General features: G+C 38.3%; 1 protein-coding gene across 11 annotated transcripts in view; it reads left to right on the plus strand.

Moving 5' to 3' along the window:
• The window catches only part of MAP7 (microtubule associated protein 7), a 104,947-nt gene that overhangs the window by 60,766 nt on the left and 18,013 nt on the right, over positions 1 to 26,168 (plus strand). For 4 of the 11 annotated variants that reach the window (XM_086877493.1, XM_086877492.1, XM_086877494.1 and 1 more), the window contains 8 exons: positions 2,224 to 2,301; positions 8,351 to 8,514; positions 9,282 to 9,393; positions 12,711 to 12,821; positions 18,449 to 18,562; positions 21,880 to 22,004; positions 24,423 to 24,532; positions 24,913 to 25,193. In XM_086877493.1, coding sequence (XP_086733619.1) covers positions 2,224 to 2,301; positions 8,351 to 8,514; positions 9,282 to 9,393; positions 12,711 to 12,821; positions 18,449 to 18,562; positions 21,880 to 22,004; positions 24,423 to 24,532; positions 24,913 to 25,193 — 1,095 coding nt within the window. Of the gene's footprint in view, positions 1 to 2,223; positions 2,302 to 8,350; positions 8,515 to 9,281; positions 9,394 to 12,710; positions 12,822 to 18,448; positions 18,563 to 21,855; positions 22,005 to 24,422; positions 24,533 to 24,912; positions 25,194 to 26,168 lie in introns of all 11 variants that reach the window. The other 7 variants (XM_086877496.1, XM_086877489.1, XM_086877490.1 and 4 more) reach the window with 4 other exon arrangements.

Raw genomic sequence — 26,168 nt, forward strand, 5'->3', positions numbered from 1 at the left:
CTTAAGGGAGACCTTTTCAGTTTGCCTGTCCATGTAACCCTCCTGCCTCTTTGAAGAATTGTTGCCTCTCCCCAATAGGGAAATCTCTCTTCTCAAGAAAGGGAAAAAAAAATTCAACTGGAAGGATGTTCTGAAAGAAGCAGGTTTTTACATTTTCCCCCAGTGTCTCATCATCTTCTGTCAACTCAATGTTACATTGACTCTGCTGACAGCCCTTGAAGGGAATCCTTGTTTTCCAGGGAAAATGTGCATTATTCTGCAAGCACTAATTACTCATGCCACAGAAATTCATGTTTTGTGAATCTTGTGTGCCAGTCACCCGAGGGAAGGAATATTATTACCCTTTTGACCTGTGTCTGTGTGCTAAAGGGGCTGCGTGTGAGTCAGCGTGCTGCTGAACATCAGCCAAGTGCAGATGCACACCCTGCAGTGGGCAAATCTCTGCCATGGCGTGGCTGAGTGTAGTGTTGTGAATGGCAGCACTGTGAGCTAGTCAGCCAACATGAAAGTTCTCTGACCTGCAACTGGGGGATGGATTACCTCTGTCTTTGCTGGTGACTTTTTCGCTTGCTGCGCCTTTCATTGGGGCTGTTGTGTTTGAAGGTTCTCCCTGCCAGCTGTGCAATGGGTTTTCTCCTTGCAGCTGATACTTTGCCTTGCTATTAACACTCTTAATTGGGGCTCTAGTCTGACAGTTGTTGAGATAATAGTTTTTCACTGACTGGAGTTCAAGAGTAATTAAAGTGTACATAGCTGTTGGTGAGCTGGTTCGCCCAAGAAATCCTGTCATGCTTACGCAGAATCCTCTGTTGGACGATGAAATGCACATTATTATTATTTTTTTTAACCTAATTCAAATAACTATTCAAAATTAGTCTAGCACAGCCTCACTTCAGGGACTTATTTTGCAAATATATTTACCCTCAGATTTAGGACCCAAAAGTTTGCTAATAACTTTTTCATAGGTATGCAGCCTGTACACGAGTAGGCTGTCTCAACATGTTTTTACAAGCTGCTTACATGTTAGTGGAAAGGCTCTGCTGTCCTGTGAGCTTTCACAATGACAGCATTCTAGGTGGTTCTTTATCCTAAAACACTTAAAAACTGAGTTCCCCTCAATACTAAACTAAATCAGACCATTTATTTATACCCAGAAATCTTTTTTATTTTTTTGTGGATTTTTTATTTATTGTGTTCTTATGCAAAGCAGACCTTTTCAGTGCTGCTGAAAAAAAAGCACAAAATTAAGAGCTTTCCAGGTTTAACAGAACAGGCTGAGTAGGAAATTAGTTTTGGCAGCATGCTGAGATGAATTGCTAACTTGGATTTTGTTCCCTTTGTCTGGAACAGCTCCATTGCTGAGACTGGAAGTCGGATGCTAGCTGTTCAGCACTTTGCTGTCTTCCAGAACCATCATTGAGCAAGTGATGTTTTCCAACCAAACCTGAATGTTAAAGTCAAACCTGGGCTCTGACACAGGTCTTCCATATTATCCTCCGTCTTACTGCTGTGATCCAATTGCAGATAGCTGTGAAGTACTCATGTAGCTAAATTTCAATTTACAAGAATAGTTAAAGCTCTGATCTTACTTGACACGTTATAAAGTCCATGCATGTGATGCCTCACTGCCTTTAATATATTTGCCAGAGTTTTTAACATATGTGCACAGAAACATCTTTTGAAATCAATATCATGCTGTTTCCAGAGGCTCAGCCAGAACTACTTTAGAACTACTCAGCGACATCAGTGTTTTGATCCAGTCTGTTTTGCCTGGGTGCTGAGGTTCTTGTGTCATGCTGTAGGGCTTATTGGCTGTTCTGAGGCAATATCAAGGGGAAGGCAATGCTTGATTATAATAGACTTTCCCTTGGATGCATTTTGGAGAGATATTATGGAATAATAAACAATATTTTTTCAGAATACTCTCTAGCTGTTCAGTTGTTTCAGGCTTGGAAACAAAATAAAGCTTCTTCTTGGGCTTTCACAAGAAGTAGTCTTGCTTCTTAGTCTGTTCTTTGGAAGTATTTTACATATTAAAAAATACGAATGCATTCTAATGATCAGTTTTCTGGGTTTTTTAAAATAAGATGGATTTCTGAAAACATAATCTATTTTGACAGAACAATCAGAGTTCTTTAACAGCTATTTTCCCAAAAGTTTGGGTTTGGTGGTGGTATTTGATTCTATGCTATGTGCCTAATATTCCTCTTTTTCCATTTGTAGATCATCCAACAGTACTAAAGGTTGATGACAGGCAACGGCTTGCCAGAGAACGGAGAGAAGAGCGAGAAAAACAGCTAGGTAAAGGCCCTCTGATTTTTGTTTGTTTGTTTTTAATGGACTGTGGTTTGCATGCACTGTTCTTGCCAGTTTACTTTTAGGGGCAGCCAGCAAAATGATAGTTCTAGATATGCAATAGTGCCATTTTAGATACACTACCATATCTTTAAAGTAGATCTTTTAGTTCATCAGTACTATGTCTCTCACCTGTTCTATGAATGTGAATGAAAGTAGGTTTAATTCTGAAATCATGCAAGAGAGCTTCGCTGATGTAAATGGAATTTTGAAGTTTTAGAACATTTTACCAATTAAGATTAAAATGCTGAACACCATAAAATAGAATTGAAGAATATGTTCCCAATGTATGGTTTGAATTTTTTTAATGTAAACTTGGGGTACTTTTTTTTAGATCAAACCTTTAGTAGGTGTCAAATAGGTGTGCTCAGTATCTTACATCACCTGGGCCTGCATGTGTATGACACAGCTGAAGTAACTAGTGAAGGCTGCTTAACAAGTGACTACTGATGGGCAGTGTACTATGTATGGTGGTGAAAAAATTAAGAATTATGTGAAGCCAGATTGGTGGCTTTCTGAACAATGTTTATATGTTTGACTGCCACAAAGTTCTGTGGTAATTGTGAGGTTGGGAAATATAAGTATTTGCTCTTTTCCGTATGTTTACTCTGATTTCTTTCAATGCTGAGTTGTTCTTAGAGATTGAAAAACAGAAGTTCTTTATTTCCCATTTCTCATTTCTGAAAGTTTATTGAACTATAATTCCAGCCAGAATTATGCTGCTTTTTCTAACCTGAAGAGCCATGATTAATTGTAACCTAGGTGTTGACAGCATTTATATCCTCCCTTCTTTACAGACCTTAAAACATTGCTGCAGCCATGTATGAATCACTGGGATTGTTTTGGAGGGGAAAAGGAAAGCTTTAGTTTTGGCTTGCTCAAGGGGGTAACATGACAGGATGTTTGATAATCCCTGAAAAGCTGCTCCTTGAGTTGAGGTTGATGGTATGTGTAGGCTTAGTTTCTTCAAGTTTCAGAGCAAATGGATGTTACTGGCCCATTTTAATTAATTTTTTACAGATGATGATTCCATGTCTTGAATTTGGTTTTTTTCCTCAGGTTTCATCCTTGTACAATAACAATGCTGTACTCAAATGCAGAGAGAGATGCTTTCCCTGAATTTAGCTTAACTCTGATTTTTCTTGCTATTGATAAATGAGTATTTGTTACCAGAAGGACATGACTAATGTTGAGAAGAAATGTGTCATTTTGTGTGATGTGTTTTAAAAGCAACATCAGGAGTTTTTATAAGTTGATGTGGAATCCTTCATTTCCAAGTGGGACAGTTCTGCAGTCCCTTTGATGTATTGAGAGTATTGTGTGTTCATGCTTGAAGAATGATTTTGAACTAACAAGAAAATTGAAAGTCACATTTTACTTTCATCTGTATGTTTGTCTGCTATGATTTGGGAGAGATTTGAGATTTGTTTTCCAGTACAGCAAAGCAATGATTTTTACAACAGCATACAACTTTATTTTCTCTTTTTTTCAGTGCAGAACCTAGATAATCAGTCACTCATGTGGTGTGAACCACAGCAGAGAAATTCCTAAGCTGTCTCTCTTAACCATTAAGTTGTATAATATTGTTACATAAATGTGTCTTGCTAAAAATTAAAGTTGGATTTTGTTAATACTGGGACATCAGCCATGCAACAGTAAAGAACTGAAGGAGGGAATTTTTTTTTTTCAATAGAATTAGGTTGGATTTAAACTTAATTCCTTTCCTTTTGATTCAGGGGATCTGTTAGGTTTAGCAAAAACTTTTATTTAAACAGAAGTTGAGAATTTCAGTCCTACCTCAAGTAAAATTATTTTTTGCTCTTTAAAAAAGGAAAGGACAGTGTTCAATTCTTTAGATACAGAGCTGGTAGTAATTTTGTGTTGTACTTTCAGCAACTTGAAGTCCTGGAGGTCATGTTATCAGTCTTTCCAGGAAAATTAAGTTGTTTGACCCTTCTGTTAAGAACATGTGGAGTACCAGTTTAATAAGGATTATATTTCTTCATTGGGCAATATTCTGATGCTAAAGGAGAGTTCATTTAAGACCATTTTTCTTCCCCCCTCTTTTTTTTTTACTCTCAAGTTTTAATTTTTTTCTATTTCCACTGTGCTGTGATAGATTTGGCTTTCCTGTGGTAAAGTGGGTTGGTGTGTGCTCAACTCTTGCCAATTTGCTTGCACCTGGAAATAGTATTTTAGCAGTCTTATCCTACTTAGCACATTTGGGTGTCTAAGTCTTGTTTTTAATGAGAGTTTAGAGAGTAAAAAACGCTGTAATTTTTGTTGTCTGGATGTGTATAGCATCTATGTGCTGGGTCTGCTGGTATCTGCTATTTCCTGAGGATCATGTTGAGCCACCTAATTGAAAAGATTAAAGAAGCTTCTATGAAAATGCCCCTATCACCTTTAGTATATTCATGCTTTGTTTTGGACCCTTCTTTAAATAACATAGAAGATACACAAGGACACAAACAGCAAATCGCACCGTCAAGAAAGTTGTTTCAGTTCCTTCACTGTAGGAAAGGCATTGCTTTTGAAATGCCATCCCAACAATTATAAAATATGAATTCTTTAACTTTTTTCTGTGCAGTTCATTTTGCATGACTACAGTTGTATCTATTTCAGGGGAGACTTTTGCTTCAATTTTTTTATTTTCTTGATCATTTGGTCATGTGTGTGTTGTCAATATGCATATTCAGACCTTTAAAGGATTATTAGGGTGATCTTACTGGACTTTCTATGTAATGCTCCCAGTCTTGTAATTGTCTCTTTAGTATCCATGTTTTCATTTTTGTGCTCTTCCCACTAGTGCTCTTTCCCACAGCACTTACATGTAAAATTAATATCTGTCCTTTAAAATACAGATAGCAGATCTCTCTCTCTATGTGAGACTAACCCTCTTGGACTGTGCAAGACAGAAATCCCAAGAGAGGCAGTGGTAGGTGAAGGTGAAAGCTGTCAAGTGGGTCTGTTCCCAGAGGCCAGGGAGAAGGGAACTGTGTCGCACTCTGGCTCCAGTTTGGCATTTTACATGTGTCAGGCTGAGCAGCTGTGTTCTGGCACTGGCTGCTGAGACACAGACATGTTGGAACTGACTTGTTAATGAAGGCAACCATGGTAGATGGCCTGGTCAAACTGAAAAACATTACTTAAAACTGCTGCTTTTTCATCATGCAGACTTTACCCTTATCTGCCATATGATTGTATCTGTACTGCCAAATTAACAGCACTGATGAGCATTCCCTGGTGCTAAAACTTAATTATTCCTGCTCTAAAGCTGTTATAATGGATCCTGGCAGGGTGTTGGCTCCATGCAACTAGCTGTCTGCTTGCTGCTTCCCAGACAAGGTTTGGGAATTGGCAAGGAAGGTCCATGGGCTTTTCTGCATGTACTGATTAGGTGTTGTCACCATTTTGGAGGGTAGAAATTTAGTAGTAGAGGTAATAGTTGCTCCATGACAGTCTTTGGTTCCAGAACATAGACCAGATCCTCCCTCACTGGAAAAATCAAAATGTGATTTTCAACAGGCAAAATAACTGGGATTTTAAAATGGGTTTCATTCTGGTAGCCTTAGGCAGTGACTTACCAAAAAACGAAGAATTTCCTTTTTATTACTTAGCAGTATCTTGGTCCCTGATCCTTGAGAACACTGTTTTAAGTCTCACTTCTGTGCATGTTTTATCTACACTAATCCTGCTTGAAGACTGATCTTTTTTAAATCAGAATTATGATCCTGACAAGGACACATGATTCATTTAGTTTCTGGTGTTGGGAACAAAAGATGGTAATACTGCTTTTTGACTTAGCACACTTCCTTAAATGAAGAGTGATTAATCTTAGTTCTCAGAATATGTCTGAGTTTCAGGTTGGCTAAATTCATTAAACTCTTAATACTTACAATGCATCAGCATTGAAATAGTACTTTAAAGATCACATTATCATGCAGAGTCCTCTCCCATTTGAAAGTGATCATTGGCAAATTAATAACATTAATGAAAATTACTATTTTTTTCTGTGAGTAAATTCCTTCTGGTCTATTTTCTTCCCTGGCACTTGGGGGCAGAACTTTATCCAACAGAAAAAAGCTCCATAGAATCTAGAAACCATTGACCCTAGCATATGAATAATTTTGGGATCTCCTTGGAGAATTTGAATGTTAAAAGGGTTTATAAGACAAGAAAACAATTTTTAGGAAGACTAGTTGAAAAATTTCCTTGATAAATGTCCCTCAGAACATGGTTACTGGGGAAAGGTCGCCTTAGAGAATCGCACATTAACTTCACCTTTAATTACAGCTCTGAAGTTCACCTTCTAATTCGTTCAGTCAGCCACTTCTGTGTAATGTCCCATTTTTAGGTATGGTTAAAGCATCACCGATCCATTTTACTGCTAATGCAGCAAGGGGCAACCCCAGCCTCAGTGCAGAGCTGGCAGTGAGCAAAGGTGAAAGAGCGGTCAGAGGAGAAAGCCCTTGCTGAGGTCAGTGCTGTAAAGTCAGAAAAGATAAAGGCTGCAAAGTGTGACAAAATCTATAGGATTTTGGCTCAGGTAAGCTGTCCATCTGAGGTGGGTTCAAAAGGCAGATGAGAAAGCATGGTGCTGGACTGACCTGCCTTTCTGTAGGCAGTAAACCAAAAGAAATAGGACTGAAGTGAAGAGACAGAAGAAGGGACAGAAAATCTGGGGGCACATTCTTTGCTTCACATCAATAAACAAAAAATAAAGGCTTTGACACTTAGGGCATGCTCCTCCTTCCCTCACAGCCTAAAACCCCTGCAAAGAATAGTTGGTGGGGGGGGAGGCATTGGGGAAAGAAACAACAAAAATTATTTCCTAACAAGAAACATTCATGGTCTGTAGTTAGTTAACACACTACATTAGTTAATTCCAGTGTGAAATTAATTGGTTTCAAGTCTGATGTGTCTCTTAATATTGGACTGTCTCTTTCTTGATGGACCTTGTTTTCTTTTGCTCTGTTACTCACTTCAGAAGTGTCAGAAACACAGCCTTAATTATGTCGCTTCGTAATCCAATCCAGCATTACTAGTTTGCAAACAAGCAGAAGGTATTTAACAGCATGTCTAGGGCTCAATTTCTAAATCTTGTTTTTATGCTCTAATTTTGTGTCCTTCTATCACATGGCTGTGATGAAATGTATTGATTGTACTAAGGAATGGAATAGAAAATGGATCGGGCTGTGACTTTTGTTTGTACTTTCCAGCTTTAATGTAATTGTTCCTATGGAATTGAGGCTTTCAGCATGCAGGTGAAATGGTTTCATCATATCAATAGTTTCATGTGGACTGCAGTCTGAGCCTGCATTCCACAAAATTCATGAAAATTCAGACCCTGATAGGAAGGAAAATTGGTCTTCTTGATTAGTTCTTCTGAAACATGTTGTTTGAAGCTGTGCATAAGTGGAATTATGTGGCATACTAATGTTTACCTTTAGTCTTCTTTGGTGGGTAAGTTCCTTCCTTCTGTTGGTCCAGGTGCTAGAATTGTCATCCCAGCTGCTTCTATCATAAGAGATCTGTATCGATCAATAAAGGTGAAAGTTGTGATAGTTTTATTATATTTTTATTTATATTAATATATTTTATTATATTTTATTATATTTTATATGTTTTATTATAGTTTCTTTTTATTATCTTTTTTCAGTAAAATAGTACAGAGAATTATCATGGTTTGTGTAACAGGAGTTTGTTCACATATATCTGACTTCAGTATTTAGGCATTATAAGCTAGCAAAAAATCCTTTCTTCTGTGAAGAAACTGTATGCTCAAATAACTGTCATAATAAATAAATTGAGATTAAATTAAATCAGTGTGTGGTCAAGGTATATTTTAATACATGAGGACAGATAAGGATATTATGTGTGCCTGAAGAGAGAGAGTTCAAAAGGTTTTCTATTTATCTTGGTTATTCAAAATGTAATAAATATTTTGTTGCAAAAATCAAGTTAATACTTCTAGTTATCATTTTTCTCATAGCTGCAAGAGAATCCGTCTGGCTAGAACGAGAAGAGAGAGCACGGCAACATTATGAAAAACACCTAGAGGAACGCAGAAAGAAGCTAGAAGAGCAGAGACTAAAGGAAGAGAGAAGGCGAGCTGCCGTAGAGGAAAAGCGAAGGCAGAAACTAGAGGAAGATAAGGTAAGATTGAATGTCATGGTAACACTTTTCAACTTCTCTTGCCATAAGATGCAGTACTATTAACCTTTTTCTCCAAGAGCTGATGTAAAGAACGGAATATGACCCACAGTCAGTATGACAGAGTGTGTGGAAGGATTTTAAGCCTTACTTGCACAGGTACTGCTTCTGTTTTCTCTTATTCTGACTCAAATGCAGTGGAGTTGAGCATGCCTGGATTACTTTGTATGGCACTGCTCAAATTCATGAAGAAAAACAAATTGGGTCAGGTTTGTATGGTTATTTGTTAATTCTTAGCCATTCAGTTTAAGGGTAGTTAAATACAAGTTGCCCTAAGAAAACCTTTACAAAAATAAATGTGTAATGAAATATGCTCTTGGCTGATTTGTCTCAGTTGAACTGGGAAGTGTGTGCAGTGTAATCCTATGTAAGTCACCTAATCCTTGTAGGTGTTTGGTTTCCTATCTCTCCCACTCTTCTAGTGTTTAGTAGATGGGACATAGCACTAGGGTGTGTTTGTATAGAGGCAGGGCCAATTAAACTGATTTTACCTTTTCAAATTTTAAGTTAACATTCTAACTTATTTATGGCTTACTTGCCACTTAATTTTGTTCTGGTCTGCGTGTTTTAGTAGGCAGCACGTAAGCTTAAACACAATTGTAAGACACCTACTTGTTTTTGTCCATGTGGATGGAGGGTAGCAGGGTTTGATGAGAAAATAAAGTTAAAAATCCAGTAGTATCCAAATGTATTGTCCTGTTGTACTCAAGGAACGACATGAAGCTGTTGTACGTCGCACAATTGAAAGAAGCCAGAAGCCAAAACAAAGGCAAAACAGGTGGTCCTGGGGAGGAGCACTACACAACCGCATTAACAACGCAGGTAAAGAGGGAGGCTTGCTTTGCTCGGCACTTTCCCTTCCCCACCAGTCAACTGGAGTTTACTTTTCTTCTTCTGAAAGGCAGGATGATTTGCTGCATCTTAGTTTGAATTCTTTGCTCTTGGTCCTATTATTGCTAGCAGCAGCATGTTTGTGACATTCTCTTGTAGCAAAAAGGTAACAAGCAGAAAGAATTCTGAACAGAAGTTACAGCTTGTTTCTGGAGTTGATTTATTCTGTACCTACCTTGCTACAGCTTCTCGCTTCTGCTGCTTTGCTGTGGTTCCTGTGTGTATGTGTGGGTGTGCTTGTGCTGTGTCAATCTTGTGATACGAGCTACTGTGGCAAATGCTAGCTGTGTGCCTCTAAAAGCAGGTCTGGTGGAAATGACCAAATACTGAGGTTCAAGTAGACACAAGGAAGGAAAATTGTTCTTTGTAATAAGCAGTCTGTGCCTTGTACTGAAATTTGGAGAAATATAAGTACCTTTTCTTCCCCTAAAGAGACTTAAAGATTGGAAAATTAAGTGGATTTTAGCTATATGCTTTTTTCCTCAATTATCTTCTCCAACTTAATTTGCCAGTCATTAATGTGAATCAAGCCCCCCAAAAGAGAACTTTTCTTTTACTTCTTTGAACAGAAAGTGATCCTTAAAGTTCTTTTCTTCCTATTCTAATTTCAATGCGTCTAACCTCTCATCAGGGGAGGGGAAAAAAAAGTTGAGAAAAGAATGGTCTGAAATCTTTGTCATATTTAAATTCAATAAACAGTTATTTTTCATAAAAGGTTACTTTTTTGCTTAACTTTGTATAGCTTATTTGATTTTTATTTGATTTTCTGTGAAAAATCATTGTCTTGCATTCTGTCCCTAGGTTATTTTTTTGAATCATCATTCACCTTTCTCGATTTAGCAGGCCTGGAGCACCACTTCAAATCTCTGGGTGGTGCTAGAAAACCTGGTACATAATGCTGTGTTTTGTTATTCCTTTACCCATAGCTAGTTCTCAGGAAGTGAGATCATCAGTAACTAAACCACCCTCATGTAGTTGCAATGCATGCTTAACACCATGCTGATAGATTAGAACTGTTGTTAGTACCAGATATTTCATTATTATTTATTTCTATGGTGGAGAGTTACTGCTGGCTGACTCGAAAGATTTGGCACAATTCACTGAAATGAAGCATAATATTCTATCTACTGGAATTCAAGGAGAGCAAATTTGAATATTTTGTTATTTTCTGAAACCTTTTTGGCATACTGCACATAGGATTTACAATTATTTTGCACATGAACACAGACACATAACCAGCTGCGTTGGCTGTTTCATTGCTCATGGGTATTTTAATTCCTTTTTTTTTGTTGTTTCTTTTTTGGTTTTTTTTTTTTTTTGGATAAAGAAAGCAGCAATTTCCCAGGCAATGGATTGCATTTGGCCTATTCTACATTTATAGGATTCGTACTGCCAACACTTGTATGCAAATCCTTATGCTGAATGCCATTCATTTAAGTAAGGTTCATTGACACAAGAAATGCTGTCATGCCTAACAGCAGAGGTGATTTTCAATATTGTCATTTGTCATCATCAGAAAGCCAGTTTATGCAGTACATCCTTTCTGCCAGGTGTAGAAACCTGTACTGATGTTGAGTCGTCTCTCAGTGGAAGATTAGATGTGAGATCAAAATCCCTATCCCGTTCCCACAAATATCATTCTGGTCTCAGGAAGCCTGAGCATCCTGTCTCCAGTAGCGACTTGAACAGGGCATTCTCTAGTTTACCCCATAGATCAATTTGGGATCATCTTGCCAACCTACAGAGGTCTTGTTCTTCGCTGTAACATTTGGATTTCTCCTTTTTAAAACTCATTTCAGAGTTTTATTCCCCTGCCAGTGTCCAGTCCACCAGTTCTCTGCCCTCACCAAGTCATTCCAACGTTAAAGTTTGCAAATAATCACGAGGGGTAGGGAGAATCTTTCTTCAGTCCAGCCAGTTATAGTGAATCCTATTTGGTTCATAGATCTGGGGGAGAGTTAAGGTATTTTTCATATCTCTATTAAATTTTTTGTACACAGGGAGTATAATTTAATCTGTTGGGACAGAACAGGTGAATACACTGTTAATACACTTGTCCTAAATAAACAATGGCAAATAATACTTCGGCAGCAGTATCCTTAATGCTGTCATTGTCCTGAGTTTGTATCTGCTTTGAAAACAGTGTACAGTCACATTTTTTCACACACAGAATATGAATCAGCAGAGCAGTTAGGCATATGCTCAAGCCTCATTGCATTTCAGCATGGTTGAGTGCTTTGCTGAGTAGTGCTGAGGTTCAGGACATGCCAAAACATAAGCAAAAGCAGAATTGATTCTCACAGCATCTTTTGGGTGTCAGATTTTCAGATGAAAATTTGTAATGGGGAATGTGTAGTCAATGCATGGAGCGTGGAGCTCTTTTTGTTTGGGGTTGTTTTGTTTATTTTTGAGAGAGGAAAGGAAGGACACAGCAAACTTCCTTTGAGACACATATGCACAAGGTGTGTGCAGTCTCTGTTCTTGAAGTAACCATCACCCCTGCAGCAGGGCGCAGAGGCTGACTGCAGCAGTTGTGCAAATGATGTAATATTGCTCTAAAATGTATAGAAACTAAAATCAGATGATAAATTTTTCATGTTATGTATGCCAAGTAGGTGCATTACAAGTACTTTCTGCAGAGGCTGATTTTTTGTAATCTGCTAAGGTGTGTGCTGAGTTGGATTGACTCACTACAACTTCATTCTCAGCATGCTGAAAATAACTCTATGGTGGGTGGTTTAGCACTTACACACAACTGTGGGATTTTTAACTTAGTATTTTTATTTCTTTTGTGCTTACCCTCACTTCCTCTGTGCACTAGTCTTCCCTTAAACTTTCAGCATGGTATTATTGACCATCTGCCTAGTAACAGTGCCCAGTCACCTTTGATTCAGATACCAGGGAGTTTTTTTTAGTGAATAGCTTTTAGTTTCCGAGCATCTTGGTCCTTCCCTGAAGCTTTCTGTTATGAGTCATGAGCAAAGATTTTCTGACAATATTGAAAGTCTTTAGATTGCAACCCATTGAGTGATAATGAACAGAATATTTTACACACTTGAAGCTTAAACTGTGTTGTGCCCAGTCTTTGAGTCACCTGTACAACGTCTGCTGATAAATCCATTCTACTTTGGAAGTTCTTGTGGTAGAGCAGGAGTGACCTAGTCCTGTTTTCCTCCTCCCACTAGTGAGCTAGGAACTTGCACTATTGCATGCGGGCTGTCAATTAGCATTATCTCCATTTGTTTTAGATCGAGACAGGCGGTCTGTTTCAACAATGAACCTTTCGAAACATGTTGATCCAGTCATAAACAAGCGGCTCTCCTCCTCATCTGCAACATTACTAAATTCTCCAGACAGAGGTACAGTTTTGAAGAAAAAGGGCATTAAAAGAGCAGCAAGAAAGAATGTTCTATACTGATGTATTACTTTGCACATAAAAAAAAGCTCCTGAAGTCGTTTTCTGTACTTCATCTAAGTGGTAGTGGAAAGACTTCAAATGTGACAAGTAAATAAATGGTTGAACATTTTTTCCTGTGAGAACAAATAATTCTTGTTCTTTAAAACAAGAAAACTTACCTAAACAATTCTGCTTTAGCAAATGATAAAAGCAGTGCTTCTGTCAGGTTTTTAGTAAATGAGGTACAACTATTGAAAGAATACATCACTCCATAGTGCATGCAAAATCATGTGTGACCTTTTATTTGCGTTAGACCATTTTGTCATTATTTTGTTCTTTCCTTTTTCGTAGTAGTTCTTGAATGTCTAAGAACATATTGCATGAAGCTTTCGAGCAGTTACTTTATTACAGTTTCTGGTTATTTTATTACCATTTCTGGTTATTTTATGAAAGAGGTGTGGCTGTTTTTCATATTGTCTGTTTATTGACTTTTTGTGTCCAGTTATTTCTCAAAGATTGCTTCATTTCAGTGTACATTTTTGGTGTTTACAAGTCTGAAAAATGATAAACCATCAAGATTTTAAAAATTAACATAGCTGAATTGCTGCCTCTGTTCTGAGGACTTATGAGATTGAAGCATTGAGCTTAAAAGTTTTATTAAAGAATGTCTCTTGTGTAACTTGTGCAAAGAGCTTTACAGCAAAGTACTTGGTAGGGATTTTTTTTGTCCTCTACTGAGAATGAGTTCTGTCCCATTTCCATCCATAAAATTGTTTTAAAAAACAATTTTTTAATGGACTTTTTGTTGTGTTGTCTGGTTAATGTCATTATTTGTGTCTTAACTAAGTTCCAGATTTGCGTGAACATGAGTATCTGCTTGATTTGATGAGCCATGTTCATCCTAGTGGGCTAACCTAGTTGTACAGGCTGGTAACTTGTGAAAAATACAGTAGTACATTTGGAATTAATTATTCCTAAACACCAGTCATTTCTTGCTCTGAGTGTTGGAATCCAGTCAGTTTTATCTTTACTAGCTTTTCAGGTGTGTATATTGTCTTTCAAATGGTTGCTTTTTTTGCCAAGGGATGATTTTTTTTAGGAAGGGTCTTGGTGATGTGGGCAGGTGAACAGAAGCAGGCATTAAGGAAGAAAGATAGTCTCCTATGGACTGCAACACAGTGTTTTTCCTTCTGCACCCATTTCAAGTTCAGGAGAAGTTAAATTGAATACTAGGAATATGGATGTGATGGCTGTACGTCAAGATGTTGAAGCATTCTTTGCTTGGCATTTTTACTAAAAAAGCACAGAACCCTTTAGGAGTCTATTGTGACTTTTGCAGACTTCAAGACAAAAAGTAAATTCAAATGCTATAAATGCTTTTTCTCATGCAAAGTCAGATACCTAAATCTAGTTGAGCCATGTATCTGGAGAAGTGCCACGAGTCTCTCCAATGGCCTCAACCTCTTAAGGCAGGTGCTTAAAGCAAGGCTGTGACTGCCTGCTCCCCATTTCACCTTCCAGAGGGCACCCAATCACACTTTGTCTGTAATACAGACTCCTACCTGCAAAACAGCAAGCTGGAGATAAGGATGATAAGCTTACCTACTAAGTGGCTTATAGTTGTCAGCATGAACTTGTCATCTGTTGTGCAGCACGTTTTTATCATTTGAAGGACTTTTTTTTTTTTTTTTTTTTTTTTTTTTTTGGTGCAGCAGAAGACAAAAGTTTTCATTAACTGATTGGCTAAAAGACTGATTAATGCCATTTCAAACACTGTATTGCTATATAGCTCTTTATCACAGCTGTACAATTGGGCAGCTAGTACAGGTTTCTCATTATGCTTTTATGTTACTGTAGTTAGTGAATAGTTGAAACTGTAACAAAACATGAACACATATTCAACCGGAGAAATCTGCTGTTGACCAATAGATTTTGGCAGTTGTACTCTTTAAGACCTTTGCAAGGGGATAATACTTTTCATGAGGTGTGAGTTGCATACTTCAAGTTTTGCAGAACTTACATCCTAGTTGTTTTCCTCCACTTCTCTGCAGTGATTTTTCTTTCAAGCAGATGATCGTCTCAATCACTGCATCACTGTTTTCTGCAACCATTATAGAAGACATTCAGGGGTTCCAGTATTGTTTCCTGTTGAAAGAGCAGTTTCCCCCATTTACACACCATATCGTGTATGTGTATAAGCAAACACCACATTTTTCAATGAGAGCCTCCTTTGTGGTGCTCATCAGAAGGCCTGTTAAATCCCTGCCTCCCATCTGTTCCTACAACTAATCAAATGCTACTGTTTGCTTACTTGCAAATTATTCTGCTGCTGCTAAGACAACTTTCCAGTATTCAGGTTGTATATCCTGAAGACAAATATAGATGATTGTAATGAATTTACTTTTGCCAGCTCCCTGCAACTTTTGTGTGGTTTTTAGCTACAAGGAAGATTATAAGCATCTTTAATCTGTTAAAAATAACCTGCTTGTGGCTGAGAGAGTTGGGCTTGCTCAGACTGAAGAGAAGGCTCCAGGGAGACTTTACAGCAAAAGGGTCCTCCAAGAGAACTGGGGAAGGACTTTTTACAAGGACGTGTAGTAATGGGACCAAGAGGTAATTGCTTCAAACAAAAAGGTTTAGATTGGATATTAGGAAGAAAATCTTCACTCTGAGGCTGGTGAGATAGGTTGGTGGAACAGGTTGCCCATAGAAATTGTGGATACCCAGGGTCTAGTTGGATGGGGCTTTGAGGAGCCTGGTCTAATGGAAGGCGTCCCTGCCCATGGGAGGAAGATTGGAACTAGGTGATCTTTCAAGTCCCTTGCAACCTAAACCATTCTATAATTCTGTGAAATTGCCCTTAGAGGGATGAGAACAAAAAATACTGCTTCCCCTTGTCTGTCAGATGGTTTGAAAGACTAAATCTTGAAAACGTCACCCTGAGGCATAAAAAACAAAAAGAGCAAGAAAAAAAAAGCTGACTTCATTGTCTTAAAGATTATCTTATTATTTTGGGATGTTCTTTCTTTGGTACTCAGTTTTGCTCCAGTGTGGTTTGAGCCAAACTGAAGCTGATCAATGCATTTAGGTATTAATACTCATGTAGTTGGAACCCAGTGGGCAAAAGTTTGTCTGTTCTAGGTGAATGCTGCACTAATCTGTTCAAATGCATATTGAATGCACGGAGTGTGATGCTTTCAGGGAGCTGTGCATTTGGAAAATTCAGTATGTGATGACCCTGGCCCACAAAGCCAAGGTGCATCTAAACAAACTCTGATCTAAACCCATTGTAGAGAATCAGGGAGACTTCGCTCCAAGGTTCTGGCTGAAGCTATTTTGACATCTCTGGACTAGGCCTATTGCTTATATGGAGAAGAAAGTTTTTGGTTTTAGTCCACTGTTGTGCATATCAGCTAGCTCACTTCCACATGCTGTCCCAGTGCTTCAGCTGGATGCTGTGGACATGTGATTTCTTCCAGTAGGGGATGTGGATACAAACTCCCCTGAGTTAGGGGCAAAGATAATTAAACCATACTAATCTTTAGGACAAGGAACATGCAAGACGTGGCAGGTGAGACATAGGTATTGTAAATCATCAGTCTCTTAGCTGTGTCCTCTTGAGATTACTTCATCTCTGGGGGCTTATATGTGATGTAAGGGCCATATTTACATTGTGGCATTTACTTATCATGTAAAGATAAACTCCAAGAAATGGATGGTGTATATATAGTACTGGTTTACTGGCCTAAAATATCAGGGATTGCCTTCTGAAGTTGTGTGATCTTTATGTTAAATTAAGTTCTCCAACTAGAGTTCTCCAAACTCATCCACAACCATACCTGTGAGCCTCACCTACTAAAGCCTGAGACCATAAAAAAGAATCTGTTGTCTTGCAACAGTAGCTTTAAACAGTGATCACATCAAGCATGGTGCCTGGAGATGGAAGGAAGCAAAGTCTTTACCATTACTGCATCCAGTTTAATGGTATCTCTGTGATTTCTTCATTGTTAAACTGCAAGCTTAATGATAATGTGTGTGCTGTAATGGAGGTCTCTGTAGGGTATTTTGTGCGTTTCTATGATCTCTACCATTGCAGAATGGAATCATTAATCAGAGAAAGCTCTGGCAATAGTACATTGTATAAAAGGACGGTTATGAAAAGAGCCTGCTGTGTTTGAGAGTCCTGTATTTCTATAGTAATGCCCCTTATTGCATCAGTGGAATTTAAGGGAGCAATATGAGAAGTGCAAAACAGCTCTGAGGGCAGATTAAGCAATTATATTTTCATAGGAGGAGATCGAGATCAGCCTCTCTTTTCATGGGGCTCAGCAAAGAGTAGATTAAAGACAGATTCAGCGTTTACATTTATTAAAAGTGATGGCTCTCTTCCTTTAAAAATGCAAATGAATGTCAAGTTTGTTACAGCCAGTCACTTCAGTGAATGTTATAGAGATTGAGCCTCATAAATTCAAGCTACACTTTTGTTGCTGCAAACATTAAACTAAGGCAAATGAATGCTGAGATGTAAGAAGACCTGATTTTGCTTGCAATATCAAGATTATTGCTATAGTGTAAGCTTACTATAATGAACTACTTTGGGAAGTAGTTGAATGTTTTGACTTGTGATGCAGTTATACAACAAATTATAAAGCAATTTGTTGTATTGGAATATCAAGAAAATACCCAATTCAATACAGAAAGTAACTTACAGGATTCTTCTGGTTAATACTTCACCATGATAAATGTTTAGTTAGCATTTAAAAAAAAAAAAAAAACAAAACCAAAAAACTTTACAAGATAAAAGGATTCTATTGACAAGCTATGCTTGCATTAGACAACACTGGGAAAAGCAAAGTACCAGTGCAATTGCAGCCAGGTCAACAGGTAGTGCGTTTTAAAAACAGAGCAACTCTTTGAAAAGTTTATTCTTTTTACTGTTCTGCATGGAAAGTGATCATTAGCAGGATCTTTGGACAGAGAATTAATGATCAAAATGTTTTCTGTGGCTTCACCTATTATTACTGAGACAACTGTAGCTGCTGAGCTTGGTATCTGCAGTTGAGGTGCAGTACCCTTTTGCAATACTTTGATAAAACCTCATTGACAAAATTGACAAAATTCTCTCTATAGCAGTAAGCAACCTTTTCTGTGTTTTCTAGGTAGGCTGGTAAACTTTAGAAGGTGTTTTAGTGCAACTGGAAGACTACATATCCTTTGTATAGGAAGACTTTGGGACACAAAATGTTGAAGTCTATATTTAGGAGTGGCAACTGTCCTTCTAGTAGAGAAATTATCCTGTCATTCCTAACATGGAATGTGGCAGATGTGCAAAATATTAGTGTTCATTTGGTAACAATTTGCTGCAATGCCACAGGCAGTAACATAAATTAAATGTTCCTATGTACATATTTCTATAGGAATTTTTCTGCTAAAAAGAAGTAATAATAAAATGCAAACCACCGAACTATTGTGGACAGTTTCAAGGTTTTCATGGTATGCAGTAGTGAGAAAACAGTACTAACACTCTGCAGCATGTGGTTATATGTGAGGTGTTTGATCTAACATCTTGCTTGTATGGTGCACGTTCAGCTCGCCGTCTCCAGCTCAGTCCATGGGAGAGCAGCATCGTTAGCAGGCTCCTGACGCCCACACACTCATTCCTGGCTCGGAGTAAAAGCACAGCTGCATTGTCTGGAGATGCAGGTAATCCTATAAGAACAGAGGCTTCACGTCTCAGACGTTTATTTTTCCAGATTCCTTGCCGGATGTTGTAAAGTCATTGATCTAATTATGAATCTATGGTAGCATCCCAGAATGAACTTGAATGTCCGTGATTAGTGTGCATGACAGCATGAAAGCTTCTCCGTAGTTGTTTGCTATGCCTCTTTCTTACTTTTGCCTCTTCATCAATGCAATAAATGAATACAAAACATGCAGGGCAACAACATCACGCTGACCTTGGCTGTTTAAGCAAATGCACACCTTGTTGGAAAGAGCTGATTTAGCACATCCACTGCTAAAGCTCTGAGCTGCTTGCTGCAAAGGAGTTTCAGCTCCTGCCAGAGCACTTCCCACGTGGAGAGAGTTAGACTTTTATAAAAATAGGCCCTGGCTACTGTGCATTTAATACCTGTGAAGTTAAATGTGCAAGTTTAGTGAGGTTATAATAATTGTAACGTTGTGTGCCAACCCCAGAACAGGTCCCTGATAGCACTTACTGAGGGAAAATGTATGTGCAGAAATGTGATGATATTGCCAGGTGGTAATTGAAGGCCCAGGCAGAACTGTATTCCAAATACAACCAGGGCATACTCGCTTATCATGTATTTTAGGCAGGTGACAGGTGCCTCTTCTGTTTTCATAGGATGTTTTATAATCATCCACTGGGAACTTTACCATTATACCCTCAGCATGTGCAGCAATATATTATTGTAAGTCTAGGCAAGTCTTTCTTGTCTGTTGTGGACAGGATTTTTATTCTAATTAAAGAACATAGAAGGTAAGAAGGAACAGAGATCTGCTAAGATTACTTTTAAAGAAGCTTTCACTTAAGAACTCTTATAACTAATTAGGCTGTGGTACGTTTCCACGGGGGTAGTGCTGTAGGAGCAAAAATGTGGATGATAGTCTGCAAATAGTAGAATCAATAAGCACAGAATTCTTTTTTACTCTTCAAAACCAATAACTTGTAAAATTAATATTTAATATCACCTACCATGAAGGGTATTGGAAATTCAGCTCTTCATTAGGGAATAGTTGAGAACGCATCATGTAAGTGGTTCCTGGAGCAAGCATGAAGTTTTTTGGGACTGCTCTTGTTTATACCGCACAACCAACTCTAAACTGAGTGGAACATTGAGAAAGGCTACAAGTAGCAGGAAAGACTGATTTGTCAGTTCAGTCTAAGGCAGTTCCTTGAAATTCCTTCCCTATGCTAACTGGAACTATACCACCAGAAGAACAATCCATCTGCTCATTGTTCTCCAGGTATTATTCTCTAGGAGCTATAACTTCAGCCCTTTCATACAGGATGCTTCCTGGAGATTAATGATCAGGTGATGGCAAGGGCTCACAGCTGTGCTCAGAGTATTCCAGTCATCCCAGCCTGCCATTATTCCCTTGAAAGTTACCCTGCCCTTTGGCTGTAAAAATAAATTGCAATGTAAAAAATCCAAACTGAGTTAAATATGGATTCATGTATTTAAATCTTAAGTGAGCTATTAGGGACATCCAGCATAAGAGTACATTGGGATCTTTTTAAAAATAAATCCTTCAAAACTAAAATGTTTTTTAAATAGCTTTCAAAAAGCTCCTCTGAATAGATGTAGTCCTGTTAGTACATGAATCATTGGAAGTGCTGCCTAAAGCATTGTTTGGCAACTTCACAAATGAAAATGAACTGTTTCTCTTTTAATACTTGCACTGTCATCCTTGGTGGTAACTTCAGATAATCAGCATGCACAAGGGGAATTGATTCACAGAGCAGGAGCCACATAAATTATAAGTGGTGTAAAGCATTATGCCACTGCCTCCTATCTGGCTTAGATGGACTCAACCAAAATAAAAACACAAACAAAAACCCCTGTTTTCTTGTTTCTTGCTTGTTTTTAAGTCATAATTCCTCATTAAACATAAATCCCTATAAACTATAAGGCAAGCATTAGTGCCTTTGCTGTAACCCTTACGTGAGACTCTATTCATAATGTTAATCTCTTGGTGCAGGAGAATTTGCAGCATTAGTACTGTTAAGTCTATGAGCTCTTCCTGTAGCAGCAGCTGTACTTTTGTAAGACTGGAAGAATTAACTGTATGTGGAACTGCTTTCTTTCAAGTGTGATCAGAGAGGGATATACAGGCAAGAAATATTCGTTTGGTTTGGCTTTTCATTAAGGCAATAGAGGATGTAAATTTCTTTGACATGGGAAAAAAAAAAGAATAGGAAGATATTATATAGAGTCCCTATTTTTTCCTTAAGGGTAATAATTGTGCTAAGACTCAATTAAATGACCAGAAGAGACAAACAGGAGCAGAAAAATAAAACTTTGCAGTAATAGCATAGTTTTTCCCAATCTTCTCCTTCAGTTAAATCAAGTGAAAGTCCAAGAACACTTTGCTGCAAGAAGTTTCCCATGACATGTTTGGCAGTTAAAGCTCTCTTTGAAGATAAAATCAGAGCACTGTATATCTGATACCTGCTATTGTCAGATCTTTTGGTAATAGTCTTTTTGCTTGTGCAAACCAACAAAAGCTGCCATCCTGGTTACTCAAATTCTAATTTCCAAGCTGATTTGTTGTTGTAAGCCTGCTTTTTCTTTAAATGTGTAAAATAGTTTGCTGTTGAAAATGTATTTAAGTTGTTATTCTAGAAATACCAAAAAATATGATGGGATAAAATATTCCTAAAAAGAAGAATTTTTAAAAACAAATCACTTGCTGTAAAATGTAGACAGCAATTTCATTAATTTCCTAGTTGAAACTGTTTTGTATTGTTAATGAGTTTTGATCTTTGTGTGTATGTCTCCGTTAGTTTTACTTCACTTCCAATGCAATTCCTAGGCATTTTGATTCCATTTGATAGCTTTCTATTCTGAATGTAATTGAAACTCATTCCAATGTATGTACTAAGCTAATCTGGCAGACCAGCCACTGTTTCTACTGCTTTTTCAGAACCACCAGTTGTACAAAAACTTAACGGGAAAATACTATCTGCTATCCAGTATCATGGCATACTTCTTAATTTTTTAGAAAGAAATTATTAGTTTACAAATGGATTGCATGAGCATCTACTGAACTTGCATCCTTACTGTATGTGTGGCCAAGCAAAAGTGTCAAATGATGGTTCTGACTTGATAATTATTCATTTCTCTTTGTATTAACACCTTCTTTCTTTTCTGTCTTTCTCGGTCTTTTCTCTTCCTGCTGGCTTTCCTCTGTCAATTCTCCAATGCTACTCTGTAATTAAAACTAATAAATAACCAAACCAACCAACACCGTAGTTATCCCCCTTTGTCCCCGTTCAGCATCTTGCAGCCCCCTCAGCCCTCTGTCCTACAAGGCCATGAACTGTAGGAATTCAGGAGAACGAGCAAAACTTTATGCTTCTACTGATGCCGTTGGACGTCGGCGAACAACGCACCTTGCAGGGGTAAGCTTGGCAGCTGCACGAGTACTCTGTGTCCCGTGCCATGACTGCACTGCTTGTTGGGACTGGAATAGCTGCAGGGATACTTCCTCCCCTCTGCACTGTCCCCACCCTCTCCAGTTTGTGTCATAGTTGGCTGGATTCTAACTGAAACACACTAGGATATGTAGTGACACAGCCTGATTGCTCACCAAAGAATCCGTGTGGAAAAGCACTGATGTTTTCCAAACACCTGTGTTTGCAGAGTAGATGCCTTAGCTTCTCACAAGGCACAGTGCCCCATTCTTAACTGTGTTCTTTGCTGCCTTTTAAGGCCCAAGATGGTGTTGCCATTTCTCCTTCAGTGGGGAAATAGTTTTTCCCAGCAGGCTGTTTTCACAGAGGTTCCAGATTTTGATGTCTTCTGAGGCCTCCAGCAAATTCAGCTGAGCCACTAAGATAAAGAGGTGGGGGGGAGTGCGTGCACTCCCATGTCTCTATACACAAGTACACAGAGTACTCTCACTTCATCTGGGCTTTCTTAGGAGACCAGGCTAGTAAACTTTCGCCCACTGGGAAGGAAGAAGTTGGTTTAGGATCATGGTTTATAAACAAGGCTTTCCACTGGTTCATTCTGAATGATTTAGTAGCAGTACTAGGGCTGATCTGAGCTTTTAGGAACATCAAAACAGTAGACCAAACTTGTGTTGACTGTGCTCCAAGCCGGTGGGATGCAGTCAGACCCAGTTCAGATTCATTTGGTGAACCTGAGCAGTTACATTTTTCTTGTACTTACAGCCTGAGAGTGTGAGAAGAGTTGAAGTCATCTCTGCAAAACATTGTGCAAGAGGTGCTTGCATTTTTGTTTGATGGGCAGAAGGTCAAGAGACAGTGCTGCTATTGACATCCTTGTTGGAAGCAGTGTTAATCAAAGTGTCATGAGTCATAGCCAATACTTCATCTTTAGGGTAGTATACTGAAGTTTAAGCTAAGGCATAGCCTTGGTATTATCTCTAGAGAAATTTCCTACTGTGTGCATAGAGCATTGCACTCCCCTGACCTAATGGTTCTTCCTCTTGAGTCCTTCTGATTGCAAGAGGTTTGGGGTTTGGTCTTTTTTTTTTTTTTTTCCCAGATTAAAAAGAAGAAAGGTTGTTACTTTTTGGTGGAGGTGATAGAAAACTGTTGTTAATATAAAATGAGTGAATTAAGAGCTGTTTCCAGTAGCCTGTGTGACGTGGAGAATCGTTTATGCTTCTGCAAACTTCTGTATGAGTTCAGCTGTTAACTTTATTTATATGAAGAAAAATTTTCTGATGCTCTACTTTCAGTACTAATAAAGCAAATCCAATACAGAGTTACTGCTAGCAAGCTAAAACTCTTGTTGATTGTAATGCATTTATTCTCCTTGTGTTTACTTTGATAACTCAGCACATGATGTGCTCATGGAGTTATTTTCAGTCTTTCTTTTCCAGTTGTTAACCTGGCTTTCAGTTCAGGGGACGAGCATTGCACAGGTTTCAGCTGGTGTGGCTCTCAAGCCTCATGACACACCTGCTGCAGGGGTTGTGTTTAAGCTCCAGCCAAGGTGATGAGCAGCAGCCTCTGCATCATGCTGGCTGACTGGCAGCTCAGTGTACTTTCCAGTATTCCTGTTCTTCAGACTTTAGATTCTTGAGATCTGAGCTCATTATTCTAAAACCATGAAGTTTTTAGTCTAGATTTAAATATGGGAAGTAAATAGATGCCTATATTCTCATATATTCCCTTAAAGCAATAGTTCTATTGTAGCTCTGGTTTGTATTACTAGAAATATTTCTCAACTTAGGATTTTATTTTTTAAAAATAAAGAAGGATAAAGGGAATTACTATCATGTATAAGAACCAATGGCAAAAAGTATGTGCTGTAAAATCATCCAAGAAAAGAAAGAATAGGATTGGTCTACCATATTTGGAAGCTTTGAGGACATCTGTGGTGTTCACTTGTAAGCATGAACCCAAAATGTTGTGCTGTGTAGGAAGGCTGTGACCAAGTATGAGCCAAGGGCAGGGGGAGTTTGTTTTGTGTTTTCTGCTAAATAAATACTGTGCTTGTGGGATGTAGTGGAAGATACTCTGTGGCAATCAGCAAAGATCAAACTATAAAAGGTAATTTTTTTTTTGCCTGTGTGAAAATAAACCTCTGCAAATTAGCCCATTACATTTCAGGACAGGAGAGAATGATTGAAAAGGGTCCTTGTTGTCAAATGCATATTCACTGACAAAGATGGTGTCAGGTTACAGGGCTATATTAAGGAACTTGTTAAACAAGCTGTAGAAATCATTGACTCAGCATTGCTTTTTCTCAGCCCCCCAACTCCTCATCCTTAACTGAGCTTGCTTTGCTTTCTTTAGCTGTGTGAACTCTGGCTTGACTTTGTCTTTTTGTTTGCCGAGCTATAGACTGACAAAAGAGAAAAGGACCATTTGTCATCCAGCTTCTCAGCCAACTTTAAAGGAGGTCATTTTACTTCCAGCCTCAAAGCTAGATCATCAGCTCCCTCTCCAGTTTGGTAAGTCAAGTACATGCTTAGCTGGACATGAGCTATAGGCAGCTCTGATTGTTCTATTAATTAAATATGAAACATGGCAAACTTATTTGATGATGCAGATGTTTTTTCTCTGCAAAAAAAGGAAAGACAGCCCTGCTTTAAAAAAAAAAAACTGCTACTGCTCTGGAGAAGGGGAAGGGGCAGGAAATCACTTGGTTTCTCCCTTTCTGGCAGGGCTCAGTGCTCACACATTTGGAGAGTTGGAGGGAGGCATTTTGCATGAAACCAAATCAGTTGTGCCAGCAGTCCTGCTTGATAGAAAAAAACACAGAAGTGATTTCATTTTTAGCTGCTATGGTAGTAGAAGTGAAAACCAGCATTGTCACTCTTTGATTACACAGGCATGCATCAAAGTCTTTGCCTTTTTTGCCTGGGACACCCAAGCAGATAACTTCCCCACCTGGTTCCTCCAAAGTTTCCTCTGCTCAGACACGTCCTCCCTCTCCTGGCAACATCCGGCCAGTCAAAAAAGAAATCAAACCAGAGAGTGAGAAGAAAAGACAAGAAAAGGAGGCTGAAAAGGCCAATGAGGTGAGGACAGAAGAGGGTAAAGGAGCTTCAGCAGGTGCTGGAGAACCCGCAAGTCAGGAACAGCTCACTGTCCAAGCAGAGCTAACTCAAGGTAAGGAGACATCCTGCTTTAGGAAAAGGAATGTTTCATATTTTTCCTTCCCTTTCCCTGAAATGATGTAGTTTTCTGTCAAAGGTTAGTCTGAATTTCTTCACAACACTCCTGCAGATGTATGTTCATTATGAGGAAATTGTAGACAGGTTGAAGCCCTCCTGCTTCTGAGTCAAAACAACATGCCAAGCTGCCTCACACAGTGTGGCTTCACAAGCCTCTTCTCTGCCCTTTTGGACAGGAATTTTGTCCTCCATATCATAACATGGCTTCTTTACAAACTGTTGAAATAGAATGTTAATGGTCTGAAGACTTTACAGTGCAAGAAGCCATCACATGAGTTCATGTGAGCATGTTATACACAGTGCACTTGTGCTGGTAACACTACTAACTTATGTAATTACTAGCTTATGTATAATATTGCAAGAGGACCATATCAGGAGAGATTAGCAGAGTATAGTAGAATGCAAAGAACCAAGGAAAAGAGTAAAACGGAATAGGGGGAATTTTTAAGGGAAAATGAGTTATTAAATAATTAGTTAACAAATGAACAGGAAACCCTCACCAAACTCTACCAACCCTGAGAAGCAGCAATGCAGAAAAAGATGAACACAAAAAATAAAATAATGACTGTGAAGTGTAGAAAGGGAAAAAGATAAATATGAAAATGGAAAAATATAGTTTATTTCTAGCAGACATTTTAATTCATTCTAAATATGGCATAAACTGTCTCTTGCAGATGAGATAGAAAGTCCAGTGTGACCACTGGGATAACAAATTATGTTAGTTAGGATTCTGAACTTAAAATTTGTAGACTTCCCTGCAGTTACCTTTCAGATAACAGTTTTAAGTATTAGAAATCTTGCATTTAACTGCAGCAAGTGTAGTTTGGGCTTGTTCTATGAAAAAAAAAAACTGTCATGAATTTATTTATTTTGTTTTATTAAGTTCTGTTACAGTAGTTCCTGTCTGATA

This window comes from Cyanistes caeruleus, chromosome 2, assembly GCF_971803275.1.
Source record: "Cyanistes caeruleus chromosome 2, bCyaCae1.hap1.1, whole genome shotgun sequence".
In the NCBI taxonomy this organism is placed as follows: domain Eukaryota; kingdom Metazoa; phylum Chordata; class Aves; order Passeriformes; family Paridae; genus Cyanistes; species Cyanistes caeruleus.